At 42.8% G+C, this 22,691-nt stretch overlaps 1 protein-coding gene across 7 annotated transcripts in view; it reads left to right on the top strand.

The window, feature by feature from the left end:
- FNDC3B (fibronectin type III domain containing 3B) overlaps positions 1–22,691 on the top strand; it is a 561,687-nt gene that overhangs the window by 408,842 nt on the left and 130,154 nt on the right. For all 7 annotated transcript variants that reach the window (XM_085635440.1, XM_085635435.1, XM_085635438.1 and 4 more), the window contains 2 exons: positions 14,666–14,817; positions 22,624–22,683. In XM_085635440.1, the coding sequence (XP_085491566.1) occupies positions 14,666–14,817; positions 22,624–22,683 (212 nt within the window). The remainder of the gene's footprint in view (positions 1–14,665; positions 14,818–22,623; positions 22,684–22,691) is intronic.

Below are 22,691 nucleotides of genomic sequence, written 5' to 3'. Positions count from 1 at the left end.
CAAAATGTGTTTGGTTCAGTGAAAACCTTAGGTCAATGAATCATTTAAAACAGCAGAGAGCATACACGGTGGTTGGTGCGGGTGAATGAAGTTAGTAGGCAAAGGGCAGGTAGAGATTGTGCTCAATTGACGCAATAGTTCCTTTAAATCTGATTGTATGCAAATATATCTAGATTGGATATTCTATAAATCTGGTATGGATCTGGAATTCCGGGATCTAGGATGAACATCTGTCCACTTAGTAATAAATTGCTCAGCGGTGGCCGGCACAGGTAAACGCGGTGGGGCATGGCGGGGTGGGTGGTGGGGAGGTCGACAGACGACAGAGTAGGTATATTTAAATAAATAAATAATATCTATTCCGTTAACTTCCTCCCAGCCGCGCCCCGCCCCACCGAGCTTACCTGTGCTGACCGCTGCTGCAATTACTTGAGATATTAACAGCGGATACCCATATCCGAAACTAATTTATTGACAAATATTGTTTTGTAGGACAGCTATGAATTTCTCCAGACCCCAATCGCATAGCCCAGTGGTTCTTAACCTTTTGACTTTAAGGGGATCCCCGATGAATCAGTATTGAAAGCTCAGACCTCCAACTAAGCAATTTCTACATTTCGATTGTCAAAAAGCTAATTCCACAAAACTACAGAAACAAGTATACATCAGGTAAATGCACACATTATTAAATATTTTCTTTAATTTGCAAACCCAAAAAAAGACAAATCGTTTTTTTCTTTATTTAAATATCCAGGTTGGAGCATTTAAAAAAAATGATTTTATTACCAAAAGACAAAGTGCTGAACTAAATTCACACCATCACTGTATCCCTCTTGCTCTTAATGCAATCTCTCTTTTTTTATCAGCGCATACTAGGGCTTGAATTGAGGCCATCCATCGTTACTACTACTGTTTACTGTATTTGTGCTGCTCCCAGTCGGGAAAAAGCCTTTAAATGAGCATTTAACATGTTGTGCCTTTACCACACATTTGTAACCGCATATGTTTTTACCCCCTGACGTGCATTTACAACACATGCCTTTACCGCACATTTAAAGTAAGTTAGGGGCGTGGGGGTCTCCTCCTACAAATACATTGTTAGGTCTCGCCTGACCCAGCGCATGCGCTGGTCTGGCGAGACTTATTGAGAGGGCTCCATAAAGTGCTACCAGGCCAGCCTAGGGCTACAGTGCATGTGCGCGGGCGTGCGTGCGTGCCACTTTTACCGGGATTACTTTCACTTTAGCGACCGCACGGCGCTTTGATGTTTGATCGCGATCACTTTCCCTTTTGCGTTTGATCGCGATCACTTTCACTTTTGCGGCCGCACGGCCGCTTGGCATAGCCAATAGGTCTCGCTTTTTGGACATTATAAGTGTTTAGTTATGCAACTGTTGCATGGCTAAACACTTATAAGGTCCCAAAGGCGAGACCTATTGGCTATGCCAATGCTTGTTTTTAGGTTGAGCCTGGGCAGCGCATGCGCTGCTCTGTGAGCCATGCTGTATTGGAGTATTGAATAGAAGCCCCACCCACTCTCCGCCCATTTTTGTCATTGGCTTGTGTCATTGTCCTTTGTAAATGCTGGCCTTTGATTAGTTAATAGGCTTGTTAGTCCGTTCTTAGTACCGGCTTGGCTTCATTCGTAACCTCCCATGAGGACGGGCCTTTATACTCCGGTTGTAACACGGTGAGTCTTTTTTTAGTCTGTAAGCACTATTTTCTGTAAATAGTTTCTCCTACTGCAAGCACAACATGCTTTCCACCAACATTCAGTGCGCCTTGCGCACTTTCACTTTCTAAGCAGCCCTGGACAATGGCGGCTGCTTCTTTGAATAGGTGTTGTACCTACAAGAGTTTGAGCTATTGGCATTGTACATGACAATGCGTTTTATTTATGTGTTAATTATCAAAACATATAAATAAAAGGCATTGTCATTTACAATGCCAATAGCTTAAACTCTCAAATGCGAGACCTATTGCATTGCAGATGCTTGTTTATATATATTTTCAATGCATGGTAATGGCATACATTACAAACACATATGCGTTTAAAAAAAATGCGTTGTAAAGGCATGCAAAGTATTTCCCTGCGTTGTACAACCCTCCCAGTCTGAGGATGCCAACGTAATTTTTAACCTTTCAAATTCCTTCACATTTGCTCTGTATTTTTACATTTTCTGTTTTATTTTGATTTTGGTATGTGCATATACTTTATAAATTTGCTAATATTTCAGTTTCTAAAGGGTTGCTGAACCCTCAGTGGGAGTCATGGGCCCCTGTGGGTCCAAGGACCACAGGATAAGAACCTGTGAGATAAACTGTAAATTTGAAGTTAATTCCTTTAATCGAGTGCTGTGAAATCCCTGGCTTAAGTAGTAGAGTTTTTGCAAAATGTTAAACCACAAAGAGGACTTTCACTAATATTGCTCCACCTTGACAAATAGAGACATAATGTGTCATAATGTTGATTTAATCCGCTTTTCAGAAAAGGTGTTCATCAATATTTTTGGCCATAGTATCACTTTTTGAAGTTTTCCACAATTCTTCACAATTTTGTCTTCAGTGGCTTATTTCTGATATTTGAGGGGGCTGAGGTCAACCCTTCACTGTGCCCATAATTCAGACAAAAATCTGTTTTGTGCTCAATGTTTATTATACTTTTCCAGCCACTAAACCGTGAAGGTATGTGCATATCCATCCAGAAAACACAAATCATGCCCAGTGCTGCTTGCTAGTAAAGTATGCATTTCATTGGACGAAGCTCTTACAGCATTCTTCCCTGCTGTTGTTATGGCAGTAAAATACACCAGGGCTCTTCATATGTTCCACCCCAGAGTTAAGTGTTGCGAATCTCTGCTGGGGAACACACTGCCCTGCCATTTAAGAGGGAAATCCCCTGGTGGGAAAATATTTTGCATCTTTGCAGATTGCCCATGTGGCAAGGGAATTGTATAGTACTTACAGATGAACAAATAAAAATAAAAATAGAAAAATATGCTATAACTAAATAAAAATGCACATTTTTGGTTCAAATAAATTATATGAATTTGATAAAAGATATTACAAAAACGATTACCTTTGAAATTTAAACCTTGTAATAAAAAGCAAAAATGTCTTTAAATAACTTACAAGATTAAACCTACCTCTTTTGGTGTGTAAGACATTAGAATACACATTGGTTCTTCCACATGGAAGGCATTATACTTTGCTAACTGGAAACCTGCCTTAGCAGTAAAGGACTTGTGCAATAAAATGAAATATGCCAGATGGACCCACTGAATACCTAGTTTGCCTTTTCACATAGTTGGCAAAGATCTGGTCTCTGGATCCAGAGTTTTGCATTCTGATTTCCATACATTGCTTCTATAAAAATAGATCTGCCGCTACTAAGATTGCATTATATAAACAGCAGCTGATTTACAACTTGAACATTTGTTTAAATAGCCCACAGGTTATTGGGTTGTCAATCGTCTCACTCGTATGCAGTCTGTCCACTAAGTTCATGCATATGCGATAAAAGATGAGTATATTACGTTATGCGGAAGGCCAATTTCTCAACACGTGCTGCTTCATTTATTTTCTTGTGTTCGAGAGGGGGTTTCTTTGGGGTAAGCGAGAGGGGAGCCATATTATAACAACCTTCCGTCAAACGATTTGTGTGTATATCCTTGTCCTCTGTTCTAGGAAAGGATCCAAGGTCTTCCTTGGTATGGTAATAACTTCGTAGTAGAGTGGTCTCCAGGGACTTTGTCTCTATTTGCTGGTGGGTGATGTGTCCCTCTCTTTGTCATTTGCCCACTGCAGATTGTGTTTTTTTCTAAAAGATAGTTGAGGAGTACAGTTCTAACAATCTTCCTTGCTAATGATATGTTATCAACGTCAGTACCTTTAGCTATCTGGTAAACCATAATGTATTGCATCACGGTCGTTGTCATCCTCGCGAAATGGAATGTTGTTTACTTTACTTCAACTCTTGAATTACCTTGGTGTAGTGATTGTTAGGCACCCAGGTAGCTTTGCTGTTGTGTTTCCAGCTTGATAAACATACTTTTGTTCAAAATAGTTTCTAGATGCAACAGTCTCTTACTTTCTGCTAGTTTGTAATTTTCTAGCACACTGTAAGTTTATATACAAGTTTAAAGTATAACAAAATCAGTGCTTGTTGACATTTAATAGGTCAGCATATATTTATTCCATAAGTGTGTATTTCTGCAGCCAAAGAACTCAATTTCACAAGAAATCCTGGAGGCAGTTCATGCGCTCCTTGATTATCAGAAACGTATGTTATAAGGCGGGTCCATGTGCTTCACGGGCAAGCTTTAGTTGGTAGGAGTTAATTTATCATATTTAATGAGGAAGCAGATAAAGTCACATATATTAGAGCATTGGAATGTTGAGTGCTATATTGAAGACAATGGAGTGTCCTGAGCTTCTAATGGCCGGTAGGAGCCAGAGCTCCAACATTCCAATTCTTGTTCACAGCTGTTTCTGTGAGCAAATCCTCTCCGGCTCTGTGAGGCTTTTGTTTTACAAATTAGAACATTGGAATGTTGGAAGCTCCATTGAAAACAATGGAGTGCTCCGGGCTTATAATGGCTGGTATAAGCCCGGAGCTCCAACATACCAATGTGTCTTTGTTCACAGCTCTGGCTGTGAACAAAGGCTTCAGGGAGCCTGAGGGGATTTCAAACCCCTCGCGCTCCCTGAAGGATTTGTTTAATTTGTTAGAACATACTGCCCTCTAGTGGCAGAATGTTCCAATAGCCTTATAGCCCTTTGTAGCAGGGCTATACTGGCTTTTAAAGTCCCTCTGCTTTGTTAAAGTCCCTCGCCTTCGGCTCGGGCCTTTAACGCTGCAGCGGGCCTTTAATAGCCAGTATAGCCCACTACGGCGGGCTATAAGGCTATATTAGAACATTCTGCCCTTAAGGGGCGGAAGGTTCTAATAGCCTTAGAGCCCTCCTTAATGAGCTCTACCGGCAACTAAGGCCCGCTCCCTTGTTAAAGGCCCTCGCCTTCAGCCTTTAACACTGTAGCAGGCCTTTAATGGCCTGTAGATCCCGCTACGGCGGGCTCTAGGCTATAGTAGCCACTGCGTGTTTCAGCTAAATAATGCAGTGCATAAGAGATGATCAGTTAGATGCCCAAGCAGAAATATTTATACAAAACCTCCAGAAGCACCCCATCTTTCCACACCCTCTTTGAAACCTTCTCCAGCCCAAAGCCACAACTTGAGATCTGTGTTGAGGTGGTTGTTTGGGCAGAGGTCAGGTAATGTTGCACCCAAAGAACGTTGAAGGCCAGATGGCAGTTGCAGAGTGTGGAGGGATTGTCATCAGAAAAGTGCAGTCTGTGTTCCTTACCCAGTTCATAATTTGTGTCCCCTATACACAATTCACTGGGAAGACTATAGATGTGAAAAATAAACAAAAACAATAACTCCAAATGTACAGCGACCCTGTAGCTGCCTGCAAACTCCAAGTCAATTGTACAAATATACAAAACCATTTTGCATTAATTGGCAATCTGCTGTTCTGTACGCAGAGGGCAAAGTAATACTCATTTTCTCATAAGACTGTTCTAAGGAAAGAGGCAGTAACTTGCATTTGCTGAGAAACACTAGTGACTGATTTCCTTGACAGCTGTGGGTCCACTATTTGTAACCTCCAAGCCTTTCCTTAGAATCTAACACAACTCCATTCCGGGCCCTCTATAGCAAATGCCAAAATTTCTAATGACAGAGGAAGAAACTCTATGGGTTTCTTATCCCAGTGTGTGTCAGCCCATTTCTCCTCCTTCTAGTGTTCATAACTCCCCATTCCAGCATCCCAGTTTTCGTGTCTCGCTGTTTGTATATCACTTCTGCGTGTGTGTGTCTTTGCACATTCGCCATAGTGTGCGTCTGCTGTGTTCTTGCCTCGCATTTCATGTGTATATATATATCTCCCTATCTATGTTACTGTCTCTCAAACGTGTCTGTGCCTCACTGCGCTCTTGTCTCAGACTAACGTTACTCTCTCTCTCTCTCACTCTCTCTCTCTCTCTCTTTCTCTCTCTCTCTCTCTCTCTCTCTCTCTCTCTCTCTCTCTCTCTGTGCTTCGGTACCAGTTTCTCCCCGTGTTTGTCCCTATACTTCTGTCCCAAAGTCTGTCCTACCCTGTGTGATATCTGTGTATTCTCGGTTCCAATGTCCTTATTTTCCGTGAGCGGTTGTAATTGGCTTCTTGTCCAAATGTCAGTGTATTCCATAACTTAGGGGCTCATTACGATGGCAGGCGGACCTGAGTCTGCCGCCATTGTTGCTGTGTTTGGGACCGCCCGCTAGACATGCGACCGTACCACCACTGCAATTAGGATGCACCCGCCATCCAGGGCATTTAACATTGCGGACGGTGCTGCTGGCTGCAGCACCGTACGCAATGTTAAAATGTGATGCTGTGCATTTCCCTGCACTACGTGGCAGGCACCACGCGGTGCCTGCCACACAGTGCAGGGAAACGCAGGGGGTACCATGGGTACCCCCCAGTGCAGCAACACCCCCCAAACCCAATCCCCACCTGCCATTTGATGCCGCCATGGAAAGGCCATTTCTTAACAACATCCTAATTTGGTGGAAGGTGCCTGCTAGGCACCGCCACCATTTTAGGCACCCTGCACCGTCCGCCAGGCGTCTGGCGGAAGGACCGCCACTGCCGGGCCGGCGGGCGGGTCTTCCGCCATCCTAATCGGCTCCTTAGTGTTTAGTTTGTACAATTGTTACATTAGGACAATTGGGGTCAGTATCTGCTATCACAGAACGAGAGCTAATGTGATGTTATCCAACATTGAACACAAGTGAATGCGGCTGTATCTCCAGGTGAGTGTTGAAGGGAGAGGTTACTTAAGGCATTGGAATGCAAATCCAAGCCAAACACCTTGATTGATTCCCACTGCTTAATTTTTTTTAAAAAAACCAACAAAATAAGTGTCTTGGGAGGCCACTGCTGCAGCTTGCACCGCACATTACCACTGCCAATGACAATACCTACACAACTACTATCACACTGCAACAAGTGTGATGTTTTAGACTGTTCGAGGCCCTCAACTGCTATAAGAATTGCTTGGACGGCTGGTATTAGTTGTTTTTCATGTAAATTGAGTTAAACGACTGCTGTTCTGCTCATCTTTTAATTTCACAAATAGCACCACCTTGTGGCAGCTGTCATAAGTGCCGGTGTTGACCATTAAGTGCTGGTGCCGAGCACCGGAAACCACCGGCTCAAATTAAGCACTTCTCTCTTCCCCTTCCCCACTCCATGTTATACTCTCTTGCCTGTGTTTTTATACCCCATCTGCCCCTGTTCCTCCTTCCCCAGCTTACTTACCTCTTCAACTCTTCTGTGGCATTAGACAAAAGTCTAGTGTGCTTCAAAATGACCTAATTAAAAAAAAACGAAGAGCACACTATTGTGCCGCATGCGCCTCCCTGATGAATTGTAAAGTATGTACTTTCAACAGAGCATTGCTTCCATATGTTAATTTCTATTCCAAGTGTCTTTCTTGATTGATATATGAACTGCAAATGTTTTCAGCAATTGTTTGTACACTGGAATTTTTTCACAACTGATTGTTTTGATTTCACATTTTTCCTGGTCAAAATCTATCTATCCTTATCTAAATACCTATAGATAATTGTATTACTCTTTCTGTTCATTTGCACAGGTGATGCAAAAAAAAAGAATACTGTAAGCCACCCTGCTATCAAAGCCCTTGAGTGCTCTGCCAAAACTCTTGCCGAAAAGTATTTAACACACAGACTCAAATGTTAAGATCAATATGTTGGCTCTCCTTGTATGCAGTATTCTAGAGTATGTGCTTGGTGGGGAGCATGGCAAATCATCTTCAAAGAAGCCTAGCTCTAATAACATTAACAGCCCGATTATGAGTCGGACAGGGGTTTTCCTTGGTGGGTTCGTGTGCAACTATCCCTGTGTGCCCGCATCCAGATTACCCAAGTTCAGGATCACCAGACTCAATTTTACTGACTGATCAATACCACAAGGGGTTGCCCTGCCCTTGACCGAACTCATGCAGCACCATTTAAAACGGAATGTTACCCTTGCTAGACCACATCCTGCCCTGCCACCTGCCCCCTAATTCCATTTTCTCAATTTTCCTTGGTAACTGGGATCAGAATTATCCCTGAAATGTGGAATCCGCATATGGAAAAGACCTACAATTCCGAGTCTGCATGTTATTCCCCACACAATCTCATAACTACTAGAACCTACAAGAATCTCAAAGCTTTTTGAAGCTAAATGTGTGTTTATTTCAGTAAGTTAAGAGTCCTCTGGAGCATGAATAGGTTGCCTCCCATCCACTTCTGAGACACTTGGCCTAGGCTTGCTGTGAGCATCAGTAGTTGATGTTAAAGCTGTGCCATAGTCTGTTGTTAGTTATTAGCTTGTGTTCAGTTTCTCTTGTTGGTTGGTTGCTCGAAGAAGGAGGTCTGTGCTCTGCCACTTGGCTGATGTTAGACAGGTTCCTATGCTAAGCCTTTTGGGAGCTGATCTCCAACGATGGTGCTCTCGCTCTCATGTCAACGTTGGGAGGTTTCGATGCATCACAAAAACTGTAAAGTTTTGTTGATATTTCAATTTGCTGTCTAATGTGTTCCAGAGCCAAAGGCCTTGAAGTTTAAGTGACCTGTCCCAATTCTTGATATAATTCAATTTTAATTATCTGAGGGATCAGGAATTTCTAGATATTGAGTTTTATGACAGGCGCAGTATGGCGCTAGGTTCTGAAAATAGGCCATATGTTTCCACCAGAACATTGTACGCTGTTGTAGAAGAAAGACGTCCAGTTCCAGGGTAGATTAGTTAAGTTGGTTTATTTAAGTATGATGATGTACAGGAGTTTGATCATGGGCCTGCACATGGCTGACGTGCCAGTGTGGAGCGCCTTCGGGTCTGTGTGTAATATTATCTACTTTATTCATACCTTAGACAGATTCTAGACTTCTGCATCTTAATTGACTGAAAGGTTTATGGGAATTAATATCCTTCAAGAGAAAGACCAGGTTTGTATTTTTAGGCCAGGGTTTCGCAGCGGTCAAATATACTTGTTGCTTACAATACACACTTCATGAACTTTGGGTTCACCTCTCTCATCATTGGCTTTCTTTTACTAGCCTCTTCCAGCCATTGGTTTGAGCTGTTGTCAGTCATGTCTTGGCTCAGCCCAGAGAAGCATAGGCGTAAAAATCCCAGCATGCAAGTGATTGCTGGCCAAAAACCCCAGGACATCGGGAAACCATAGGGCTATGCGGGTGGGCACGTGTGCTCACATGTGAGTGGTGCTTGTATCGTCCCAAGGATGCACATGCATGCATACAACAGTCTATGATAACTGTATTTTTCTGCAGCTCCAAACCTGTCATTCAAATGCACCAAAATGACAGGCTGAAATGCTGTTTGTCTTCCACAGTGAGTATGCATGATACAAAAGCCACAACGACATGCTTTGTCACTGCTTCTTTTCCTCCCACTGTGGCTGGAAGTAGACTTTTACATGGTATTAATAACTGACAAGAGGATTCTAGGGAAAATATAACGTCAATCGCTTCATAGGTTATTTTTAGAGATCAACTACGCTAAAAATACTTTTAAGACCTCCAATTCTAGTGCTTAATTTGAGGCAGTTGTTTCCGGTGCTCAGCACCGGCACTTACGACAGTCTGCCACTTGGTGGCGATGGCTGTCTAATTTAGAAATAAGCACAGCCACAGTTGTTTATTAATTCCTTGTGCATTAGAAATGACTGATACCTGCCACCAAAACCATTCTAATAGCTTGGGGAGGGGCTGGAATAGTCTGTTTTGTCACACTTGTTGGAGTGTGATGGTTTGTAGTTATGTTGGTACTGTCCTTGCCAATGCTGGTGGTGTAAGGTGCAGTGGGCTCCTGACATTTATTTACAAATTAAGCACTGTCCAATTCTCTCCAGTCATTTTTGCCAAACATTTCTGTTACTCAGAGACTATATTAAAAACAAGCATTGGCATAGCCAATAGGTCTCGCCTTTGGGACATTACAAGTGTTTAGCCATGCAACAGTTGCGTAACTAAATAATTATAAGGTCCCAAAATCGAGACCTATTGGCTATGCCAAGCGGTCTTGCGGCCGCGAAAGTGAAAGTAATCGCGGTAAAGCGCGGCGCGCGCGCCCGCGCACATGCACTGTAGCTCTAGGCTGGCCTGGTAGCACTTTTTGGAGCCCTCTCAATAAGTCTCGCCAGACCAGCGCATGCTCTGGGTCAGGCGAGACCTAACAAATAAGGGACAAGCATCTACATCACAGGTTAAACTTGGTTGACATTTTTGGTTTTTATTAAACTTCACACTGTGAGATGAGATATGCTTTCAGGAGTTTTTGCATGGAGCACAGTGACCGCGCAGGCAGTAATTAAAAAAGATGAACTGTAATCAGTTTGCTTCTGCACATTTCCCTGAACGCAGAGAAATGGAAAAAGGAAATCTGGTTAGCTTCTGTAGCCAGTGCTGAGTTTGTGAAAAATGTAAATGCAGGGCGCCAACGCCTTCTCAGGAGCCAGCCCCCCACTGGTTTGCTGAATACCAGGCCTAGCTTGTCTGGATTCTCCTTCAAGCCTCTTTCTTTCACAACCATACGCTGTTGTCTCTTTCTCTTGGACTTGCATGTTCCTTTTCACCTCTGCTTTCTTCCTTTGCTGCTGTTTTCAAATCTTCCCCTTCCTCCTTTCTTCCTGCCCTTAACACCGACACAAGGGTCAAAATAATCTCTATTCGGTCAAAAAAACACCATAAAAACACTTACAAACAGATCACACACACATTAATATCACAAAGGTCGTCTTTCCTTTCCTCCTTTCTTCCTGCCTTTAACAGTGACTCAAAAGCTGGTGCTGAAAAATAAGTAAAGGTCCTCAAAGCGAGTTTGGGCCCCAGCACCTGCAGGCACAGTAATGCCCTTGCATTGGTATTGTTTGTTTTGTCTACTTGCTGTTGCGTGAAAAAGGATAGGAAATTAGAGAAAGTAAACAGCACTCTTAGAACCCGGTTTAATGTTTATACCTCTGTCTTCAAGGCTTCATGAGAACCCCGCAGTAGCAGTGGAGTGGCTGGGGCACCAAAATGTTGTTATTCTGCAATCGAGTTGCTGCGCGGTGCGAATTAAATTCCGTTCGGGCGCATGACGGGTGCATTAAGAAAACGATTCATCCTCCGTTGGCTAGGGCTGCTTTATTAATTTTAGCAGCTATGAAGGCCACCTAATGAGCAGAATAAAAATAAAAACTAATTTCTTTTAATGAATAACATTTTTAGAGCAAGCATTGATATTTACTTGGCTTGCTCTCCTTTATACAATTTCAAATTGCTTATTTGGGATGCTCAGTTAAATTTTATGTCCTGAAGATGACCATGTACTATTGACAAAGGTCGAAACGCCGTCGACGTAATTGTGGCCGCAATTAATGGAGGACACATTGTTTTGTTTGTTGGAGTTCCGGTATTGTTCCGAAACTCCGGCTTTTATGTAATTTCTCCTTGTCCGCCACTTGTCTGGTTATTACATGTTATATGTACCAGCTTACAATTCTGAGCCTCTTGACATATTTTATTGAATACATTTTGTATGTTTTTTCTTATATGGGCCCTTCTCCTCTTTCCCTTTCTTGTATTTCGGTGTGTGCATCGTTATACATATAACTTTTGTCTCATTAATTGTTTTTATATATGTTTGTGTTATGATAATTTTATGAACATTCTGAACCACTGTTTGGATTAAATATGGGGCACCAAAATGTAGCACCTTTTCATCCTTTACTGTAACAGCATATTATACCTTTATGTCTTATTTAGCGTCAACATACTGCCTTGTATCTTCTACAGTTCCAATATTTAGTTGTATGTCTCCCATAGGCAACACTTTAATTCTGTATAGCTGCCATAGTTAAAGTAGTGAGCTATTTATTGGACTGGACCGGCATCCAGCTATATATCTTCATTACCAGCATTACGTACCTGTGTATCATTGACCAGAACTAGAATAAGGTGTATATCTGACTGTGCCTACATATAGATGGTATGTCAATGATAGCTATATCAGGCTGTGTATTTAGAGCTAATGCAAAAAGACAATTGATGGACGGAATGCAGAACAATGTCATACATTCACCCCAGTACAGATTTCAGGACCTAAATCCATCGTTGTTTTGCTCATCATGCCATTCCAGTTTGGACCCAGCCATATGCAAATCAGTCTTAACCCTGTGCCTCATGGGAACAGTCCAGCCCGAACTGCCAGGCCAGGTCCTTCCTGGACTGGAATCAAGCATCCTAGGACCGGTTTAGGGCTTTCAGCCCTCATCAGCCGTACGTAGCTTTATGTATTTGACAGGGGCATGACGTAGCTCTATAACTTCAATAGTAGGAATAGTTAGATGTATATATTCCATAGTTGGAACATCTAGTTGTATCTCTTCCTTAATACCAACATCTGTCAACATATCTCCAAAAGTAGTGATACCTTGTATTTGACCTATATATTTGAATTTAGCAATATTTTGCTACATGTCTCTGTGCAACCTCTACCTGTGTGTCTTCAGTAATAGAAACATCAATCTGTATACTCCTGTAGTGGTTGGGCTCCACCAAGAAACTGGATCCGGCAATAATTCTTGAGCCTAAACTTAAATCCTGGCTAATTCTGGGGAATCGCTTCATCAGTGCCCCGGGCAGTGCTCCGATGCGGTAGTTGTGTAAGCACACATTCACTTTTTGTGGCACTGTCTGGAGCAGCACCCTGCAGGGGAATGCACATACCTCACATAATGGACATTCAACTGCTCCGTATGAGTAGTTTCCAGACTGGGAGCAGTTGTAGCTTGTACTGAACATAGCTGAAGCTTTAGCACTTTGCCCATTTAGGGAACTAAGGTACACTCTGCTTGATACTTAACATGCTCCCTAAATAAAAATGGAAATTTCAAAGTTCTTTTTAGAATCTTTCAATCTAAGAATGTATAAGATATGCAGATCAATGCAGGCTCTGTGAGAATGTCTCCTCTGTGCGTAAGTGCTATTTCTAGAGTATACGATAAAAACTGAATTTTAGGGTACTTAATAATAAGTGTATATTACTTCCAAATGGAACCTGATAGATAAAGAATAATGAAAGATGGAGTTAAAACTTGCAAGCTTAAATGTTTGAAGTGGTTACAAAACTCATTGAGCTATTTGATCAGGATTGCAATTTGCGTGCTGTAGATTTAACAATTATCTCTGGAGTATTAACATCACTCCCTGAGCTATTTTACATAAATCATGAATCTTTGATCTTCATGTTAAGCACTGCTGGGAAGCAGACACATTATCCCTCTCAGCGGTGGGCTTTGGGAAGGTACAAGACTGGCTTATGGGCATGGGAGGACATAGAGCGGGAGGAGGATGAAGGCCAGCAGGAGGAGATCCAGAGTGACCAGGGGATCAGAAGGACTAGGACCAAGAGAATCACAATAAAGAGGACACATGTGAACAAGGATAGGAGAATCTAGTGACAAAAACCACGACCACCAAAAGGACTAGGTGGAAAGGACCAGGGCTGAAGGACCAAGAGCAGGAGGAACATGATCAAGGTGACCAGAACAAAATGGCCTGGTGTATGAGTGTCACGTGGACCTGGGTCAGGAGGAACGGGAGAACAGGGATTATGGAGAGCCAGCACCAGGGGGACTGGTACCTGGATTAAGAGTAAGAAGCATATGAGAAGTAAGAGAAGAGGAACCATAGCAGACCTACGAAGACCAGGAACAGTTTCAGGATGACTGAGAATAGCACTTAGATGCAGAGGAGGATCAAGATGAGGAGAACCAAGACCTGGGATACCAGGAGGGTTAGGACCGAGCACATAAACAACACAAGTAATGAGAACAAACAGGACCAAGTCTGGGATCAGAAGGGTCAAACTGATGAGCTCCTGAGTACCAAGGCCAGGAAGGACAGAAGGATGTGGGCCATGACCAGAAAGTTAATAGGAACCAGGAATAGGCCAGGTTAACTAGGCCTAGGTTGGCCAGGATCTGGCAGACAAGAGTCACAGATAAGACCAATATGATGTCTAGTCAGCACACATTTCAATCTATCCTTGGTCCACAAATTGCAGCAGGCTTCTTCCCTTTGGCATGATTGAGAAGGCAGACTCCTGTTTCTTCCAGCAGACCCACGCCACTTTCCCTGGAAGCCATTTTTGACCCTCTCTGTACTTTCTTCCACCTCTGAGAGTGTATAACACCACATTAGCTGTTCACTTCTAATCCATGAACATGTACATTTATACACTATCAGTGCCGCTGAGTCTTCGTGGAAGATTCGTTTATTCCTACTGGTTTGAAGCTGGAAATACGATGAAGTAGACCAGTCGGTAGGTTTCCCATTGTTGGTGCAATATTTGCTTGTGGAATTACTTTGCAGTTTGTAGCAAATGTCTAGCAATGCAGCAAATAAGGAACTCTCAAGAATCTGATCACATTTTAAATCGCTTATAACTATTCAGTGTATTCTCGAATATTAAAATTCTGGAACAATATGCAATGTAAGACAACATTATCACCTAATGAATTCTGGTATTTGTTTTCAATTTAGGTTTCAAATGTTCAGGCAAGAACAGCCTTACTCACTTGGTCACCTCCGACTGGTATTGCGGAAAGACACAACAGTGGCCTCCCTTGCACTTGCAGCTATGAAATTGCTTTATCTGACAAAGGAAGAGATGCAAAGTACAAGATAATTTACAGGTGAACATATGCATGCTTTAATGCGTTATTGTATATGGGTTAAGTTCTAGCCTGAAAAATAAATCTAATGAAAGAAGGATTTCAAGTACGCATATGACATCCATGTTGGTGAAGCTTTCTTGAAGCCACTATGCCACATAAGACTATGGCAACTCTCAGAACTGACCTTCCCTCCACCAATTACATTCCAAGGCCTCTATTGTTGGGACCACTTTACTCTCCAGCTGGGCATTGGAATCCACCGCACATCTCTGAAACTTTTTGTGGTGCTCCTGGCTCGATGATGGTTTTGTGCGAGATTTCCCTTGACTGTTTATATGTGCCTTCAGGTTTGGGCACTTTATAATCAAGGCAAAGGCTTTAAAATCAAGGAATATTATGCTGGTTCCAATTACAACCAGACTGTTCTTAGTATTCTGCGTTTACTTATGAAGAACCTGTGAGGAGCCCTATGACGAATCTCTACCCTTTATCATCCAAGGCTTGACACTCCTGTTGAGGTCCTCGCCATGTTCGGGCAGGTGATTACTCGAGGTGTTAAGAAGTGCTTTGTTGCAGGTTGTTATTTATGCTTTCCTTTGGCCATGTCTGGGTTTCCACCACATATCACCTTTGTTTCTTCTCCTCCACACCTCTTCATAAAGTATAGGTGGAACGGGTAAGTCCTCTGTGTGGTCCCCATCTATACCAGGTAGCTCTCACCTCAAGATATTGGGTGATCCTGGTCACCAAGCGTTGAAGCTGTTTCCCAGTGTGAGGGGAGCAAGCCTTCTCAACCCTGTCAGAGCTGCTGTCTATTCTACACTGTCCGTATTATCCTAATACAGTCTCCTCCAACAAGTAGCTTGTGAGCTAGTCGTAGCTCTACAGCTGCCTGTAGAAGCTCCCTTGTCGGTCACCCCAGCTTACTAAATTATAAGCATTTACTTGGTTGAATAATGTATGTATATGAAAATTAAAAAGTGTGTATTCTAGACAAAAATGTGTGTTTTCAGAACTCATAAACTGATGTTTGGAGAAAAATGGCTGGAGTTCCAAAATGTATTTAAAGTTGATATAAGTCATGCGGCATTGGGGAGACTTATTACTAATATTATTTCCAAGGTCATTGCAGTTATGGTTATGTATTACCTGTATAGAGGCATTCCAAATTAACAAACCTTTTTTTTTCTCATTACTGCTGGAAAGACTGCCTGATGAAGAGAGGTAACTACTGCTGATAATCTCGCATATGGTGGCCAGTCACTAATTTCATCTTGTCTGATGTAGTCACAATTACAACACAAATAATATTTGTAGCTCGGGATGACTTTCATTGGACAGAAGTAGCTCTTTTTACAGTAAGGGTCGGAGATCTGTCCTAGTAGGTGACAGCCCACCTTCGACATGGTAGAGAGCCACTGGAAGAAAGGGGAGGACATCGCTTCTCTTGCTGTGCATGTCTAGTTTCATTGTTGCCCCTGTGCCCCAGGCTTTCTTTCAATATGGCCCAGGTGAAATTCAGGCAGCTGCAGTGCATTCACCATTTTAAACTCTGAAGTAAGGTCTGGTGGTCTCCTCTGGAAGCCCTTCAAACACACTGTGTATACGGGGGAAGCCTCCAGTGCCCTTCCTTCCAACATCATCCTTCTCTGCCAACCTGTGGTTTCTCGCGTTCTTGCTCGAGCATGGAATGTGGTGGCTCGAGCGAGACATGGACGAGATTAGAGTGGGTGGTGGTTGTCGAGAACGTTTGTGGTGCCGGTCCTCTTTTACTGGATTAATAAATTATAGAAAGTTATTGCTATCCTTCAACACCTCACAGTCCTTCCTGGGATAGCTCAGTACCGGTGGTGAGTGTAGCTCAGCGGATCAGGATCATCTCCAATCCTTCCTTTGACATACACCATCGTACTTTGCTTTGGTGGTTAAGGAATCTGAGATCAAGTTCTTTTTTTTTTCTTCTAAAGAATAAGAAAGTGTGAAAAAAAGGCGCTTGATTGCCCCATTGAATGAATGGGAAAATGTTCACACTGCCATTCAGGGCCACAAGCTCAAGCAGTAAAACTTTCACTAGTGAGCAACTGCACTCTGCAGCCCCCTGGTGCCAGAATGTGCAAAGTCTAGGAGGCATGACTTTGGGCACAGGAGAATTGTCATGCACCGAATGATTTGGTCCTTCTAGGATCTTGCCCTGAACACTTAGGGCCTGATTATGAGTTTGGTGGGCGGGTTACTCCATCACAGATGTGATGGATATCGGTCAGTCATATTATGAGCTCAATTATATACAATGGAATATAATGGAACTCGTAATACGGCTTCGGGATATCCGTCACGGTTGCGTTGGAGTAACCTATCATCCGAGCTCGTATTTAGGCCCGAAATGGTAATTTGAGAGCAGGAATTTGCCCCACCATTACCAATAACGTTTATCAACATTGTACATAAAAAAAACATATATTATCATTGACTGGTAATCCTGAAATTCTGTTCTGCGATCTGTAATAATGACTGTATCATTGTATGACTTTAGATGTCCATTTAGGGCTTATTTTCTCGTCCGATATGCCTCTAAAGATTGGCTTCAATTTAGACATGGTAGTTATTTTACAGCAACTTTAAGCAATCACTATTATTTGAAGGTGATTTTGGTTACTCTCCTTGTGGTGTTGGGCTGCACCCATTATTTGAAACCAGCTTTCGGAAACGCCTATCACTTGAAGTTAATGTTATAAAATAGTCGGCATTTTCAGACTTCTAGGTAATGTTCATTATCGGGAAGCCGTTTTAGGCAATGGCCAATATCTGGAAGCCGCATTGCGCAGTGACCATTGTTTGAAGGCAGCTTTACATGATGGCCTTTATTTGAAGGCAAGTTGGACAGTGCTTATTGGTTAAAGACCGTTTTAATCGGTTCCAGTTGTTTGAGGGCAGCTTTAGCGTATGACCATCTTTGGCAGGAAGGTTAATCAATGCCCGTTGTTTCAAAGCAGCTGTAGGCAATGCCCGTCATTTGGAGCAACCTTAAGCGATACCAGTTATTTGGAAGCATGTTAGACGATGCCAATTATATGAATGAATGAATGAATGCATTTGTATGTTAAAAGGATGCAGACTTGTATAAAGGGTTCATAAGTTTTATTCATAACAGACCCACACGGAGTGCGGTGTACCAATCAGGAAAGAAATGTCGGTTGTTACCGTTGGGAGTTGGGCAGGACAACACAAGGGACGGTGGAATGTTGGGGAAGCCAATAGGAGGAGGGGAAGAACAAGGATGCTCTCGCGCAGGAGAGCTCGTGGGCATCAGCTGTCACGCGCTGAGTACAGCACGTGCACATAACAATAAATGCATTATAACACATCTTCCTCTCTTGAATGTTTAAAACAAAAACATTACAACACCAAATACATTCTGAATGTAAAACTGTGCACAGTTAATCGTAAACAAAATCGTCATAACGTTTAGGTTTGTTGATGGTTCTACCAAACCTACCCTTGACTCTGTGAGGGTCAAATACACATTCTGTGTCGGAGTGGGAATCGTTACTGGTTCTACCAAACCTTCCACTGAGGCATTGACTGTCAGATGCGACTTCAGAGTCAGAATGTGAATCACCCTCGCAACACCGATTAGGCATCGGTGTGCGAGGACTGACATCAATGAACTGGTCTGATGTGTGACAATCAGTGGAGTCAGTGTCGGGTGTGTGATCATGTGCAAACCCATTACCAGGCATGGAACCGTGGTCTTTTCCCGTTTCCTCATAATCGACCCACAAGTCTTTGCTGGTTCTATTGTGCTGAAATTGTTTCGGTTGTTTGGCTTCAAGATGATATCTGGCTAACCTGTTCATGTGCCAGACCTTGCCATCACTGAGTCTTTCTGCGTTGTTGTAAAGTTTGCTGATCTGGAGGGGGGCGGTGAATCGGCTTTCTCCTTTTCTGACTTTCCTCTCAAGGCGAAATTTCACTAGATCGCCGATTCTAAAAGAGTGTTCCTTTACCCCATGTTTGGAGACATACCAATCTTTATAACATTTTTGCGCCTTTACTATGTTGTTCCTAATGGTGTCTGGTGACCATTCCAACTGTTTGGAAGCTGGCATCCAACCCAAGTCTTTGCTCAGGGGTTGTCTGCTTCTCATGAGGACAAAAGGTGTTGTACAGGTGCTGGCACATGGGGAAATCCTGAAGGCCCAAATAAGTTTGAACACTTCCTCCTCCCAGTTGAGGTTGGCATTCCTCGACAATTGTATGTGTCCTTTCAAAACTCGATTAAAGCGTTCAACTAGGCCATTACCTTCAGGGTGGTAGAGTGAGGTGGTGTGGTGGGTGATGCAATTCCTTTCAAGGAAAGACTTGAATGCCTCAGAGGAGAATTGGGGACCATTGTCGGTGAGCACGTACTTGGGTAACCCTTCGCTCAAGAATAGCCTGTCCAGAATTGAAATGAGTGTAGAGCTGTCAATTCCGGAGGCTATTTCTATTTCGGGCCACTTGGAGAAGTGGTCCATGGCTACCAGAATATACTTGATCTCTCCATCATGTCCTTCAATGGGTCCAGCAATGTCTAATCCTATTCTTTCCCATGCCATCGTGGGGGGTATGATAGAAGAGAGAGGAACTCTGGATGTCTTGAGGGTCTTGTCAGAATCGCTGCATTCCACACAGTTTCTTATAAGGACTTCAGTCTGTTTGTCAATACCAGGCCACCAATAACTGGTTCTGACTTTTTGCTTAGTTTTTGAGATGCCAAGGTGACCTATGTGGCACAAGTTAAGAATTTTGTTTCTGAGCGTGGTGGGGGCTATGGCTTTGCCAATCCTGTACAACACCCCATTTTCCAAACTGAGTTCATCTCTTATTTCCCAATATGCTTTAGCATTATCGTTAAGGTGACGTTTCTCAGGCCAGGAGGAGTTGATATATTTGCATAAATCTTGTAGTGTGGAATCTCGAGACATGTGTCGTTCCCACTCTTCCGCCGAGATTCCTTCATGGTCCGTATTGAACAGTAGTGCTACTTTTTCAGCTTCATCTTGGTTGTCTGGATTTTCATTGTGCGGTAGAGGTAGTCTGCTTAGGAAATCAGCCACTTTGTTCTTGACTCCAGGCCAGTATTCGGCTGTGTAGTTGTAATCCAACAATTTAATCAACATTTTACTTAGCCGTGGGGAAGCATTCTGCAATCCGGAGGCAGAAAGGATCCTGATTAACGGTTTGTGGTCCGTGCGAAGGTGTACATTGTATCCCCAAATGTATGCTCTGAAGTAGTTGAACGCCCAAGAACAGGCCAGCATCCCGCGTTCAATCACTGAGTACTTTTCCTCAGCAGGGGTGAGCGATCTGGATGCAAAGGCCACAACCCATTCATTGTTCTCGGTGTCTTTCTGTGCCAGCACAGCACCCAGTCCTTTGTTGCTGGCATCAGTGGTCAAGAAGATTTCAGCCTTGGGGTCAAACCCTTTGAGAAAAGGTGCATTGCTGATTTCCTTTTTGATGGTGTCGAAGGTGTTCTGGCATTCCGGGGACCACTCGAATTTGGTTCTATTTTTTAGTAATTGTCTTAAACTGTACGTTTTTTCTGAAACATTTCTTATGAATTTCGAGTAGTACTCAGTTAACCCGAGGAAGGCTCTCACATCTTTTTTGCTGGATGGAAAGGGAGCATTGAGGATGGCGTCAACTAGGCCTTGTTTGAGTTTGATACCTTCGTGGCTAATCGTGTGACCTAGGTATATCACTTTGTTTTGGGAAAGTTTACATTTGTTTAACTCTACTGTTAGCCCATGCGTTTTCAATTTGTTCAATACCTGCCTAAGGCGTGAGTCATGTTCCAATTGGCTGCTGCCCATGACCAGGATGTCGTCTTGGAAAAACCTCACACCGTCAACGCCCTCAAAGATTGATGTCATGACTCTTTGGAAAAGCGCTGCAGCCGAGACCAGACCAAACGGTACTCTGGTGAAGCCGTAACAGCCGAAAGGCGTAATAAATGTGGTGTACTTTTTTCTATCCGTATGTAGGGGTATCTGATGATACGCGGATTTTAGGTCTATAATGGAAAATACAACCATATCGTTAGTGGCATTGAACATTTCACAGATGCGAGGCAGGGGGTATTGATCAACGATTATATTTTTGTTGAGGTCCCTGAGGTCTATGCAAAGTCTGATTTTCCCATTGAGACGTTTGACGACAACCAGGGGAAAAACCCACTCAGCAGATTCAACTTTTTCAATTATTCCATCATGGACCAGTCTGTTCAGTTCTAGTTGGACGTCGTTTCTGACAGAAACGGGAAGATGTCTTACTTTGTGAATGCATGGGATAGCCGAGTCTTTTAATTCAATTTTGTGTTGAAAACTGTTTAGGAGACCCACTTTGCCAGAGAACACTTCCGGGTAATCTTTGTGGACACTGTGTTTGTACGACTCATCAATTGATAAAACAGGGTCAGCACTATTGGGGTTGAGGATGATGCCAAGATCAGCTCGATCACCCCATCCCATCCTCGTCGCCACTTGCTAAAAGGATGCAAACTCGTATAAAGGGTTCATAAGTTTTATTCATAACAGCCCCACACGGAGTGCGGTGTACCAATCAGGAAAGAAATGTCAGTGGTTACCGTTGGGAGTTGGGCAGGACAACACAAGGGAAGGTGGAATGTTGGGGAAGCCAGTAGGAGGAGGGGAAGAACAAGGATGCTCTCACGCAGGAGAGCTCGTGGGCATCAGCTGTCACACGCTGAGTACAGCGCGTGCACATAACAATAAATGCATTATAACATTGTAGAGCGCAGGACTACTCCAGTGTCCTAGCGCTAAGATAAAAGCAACCCTATGGGGGTATCCATTGTTTGAAGGCAGCTTTTGGTGAGGCCAGAGTCTGGTTAGAGCATCTATTCTATAATAAGATCTGCTCTTGTTCAATCAAAATCATCCCAAGTTACTATTGTTATTAGTATTATAATAGTGACCACATCAGACTAGGTTATGTTAGTGTCCATAATTTGGAAGATTACTGGCAATGATCACCTTTCTGCATAAAGCAGAGTTGCCACCTGTAATGTAAAATTAAAAAAGCATTGTCAATGTGAAATACTTCATCATGGTAATAGATAAGTCAAAGGTGCAATGCCCCTGGCACCACAGTGATAACATTAGTAATGAGTCTCCCCAATGCCACATGATGTATCACTCAAATATCACCTTTATATATGTTTTGGAAATTCAACAATTTTCTCTAAATATTAGCTTATTAGTTCTGAAAATACCCATGTTTTCATCGCGAATAGATCCTCTCACTTTTAGAACATGTATTAATTAAACCAACCCAAAGCTTCTAATTTATTAGGCAGGGCTGCACACAGGAGAGCAACTCAGCTCAGCTTTATATGACTCTGGACAATAGCTCACTGAATCTTCCCGCAGGCCCCCAGCGCTATGAAACCTTAAAGGGTGATATGTTTGCGCTTTACAAATAAGGATTATTTTATTACAATGCAGGGCAGACTGTGCCCATTGTGTGATTGCAGCTCTGGTAATGGCCTTTATCTGGCAGCAGGTTAGGCAATGGTGATTTTTTGAAGTCCGCTTTAACTAATGACCATTATTTTCGAGCGAGTTAGATAGTGCTCAATGCTTAAAAACAACTTTACCTGATGCGCTTCCTTGGTAGGCTGGTTAGACAATGCCCATTGTTCGAAAGGAGCTGTAGACGATGATCAATACTTGCAGTCTGCTTTAAGCGAAACACATCCATGTTTTTAATCATCGTGGAATTATTTTCCCAAATCTGATCTGTGTTTTCTCTTTGCAGTGGGGAGGAGTTAGAATGTAATCTAAAGGACCTAAGGCCGGCAACAGACTATCATATCAGGTGAGTTG

Source organism: Triturus cristatus, chromosome 11 (assembly GCF_964204655.1).
Source record: "Triturus cristatus chromosome 11, aTriCri1.1, whole genome shotgun sequence".
Taxonomy (NCBI): Eukaryota; Metazoa; Chordata; class Amphibia; order Caudata; family Salamandridae; genus Triturus; species Triturus cristatus.
Note: the sequence above shows the minus strand (reverse complement) of the source record. Positions and strands in the feature narration are given on the sequence as shown.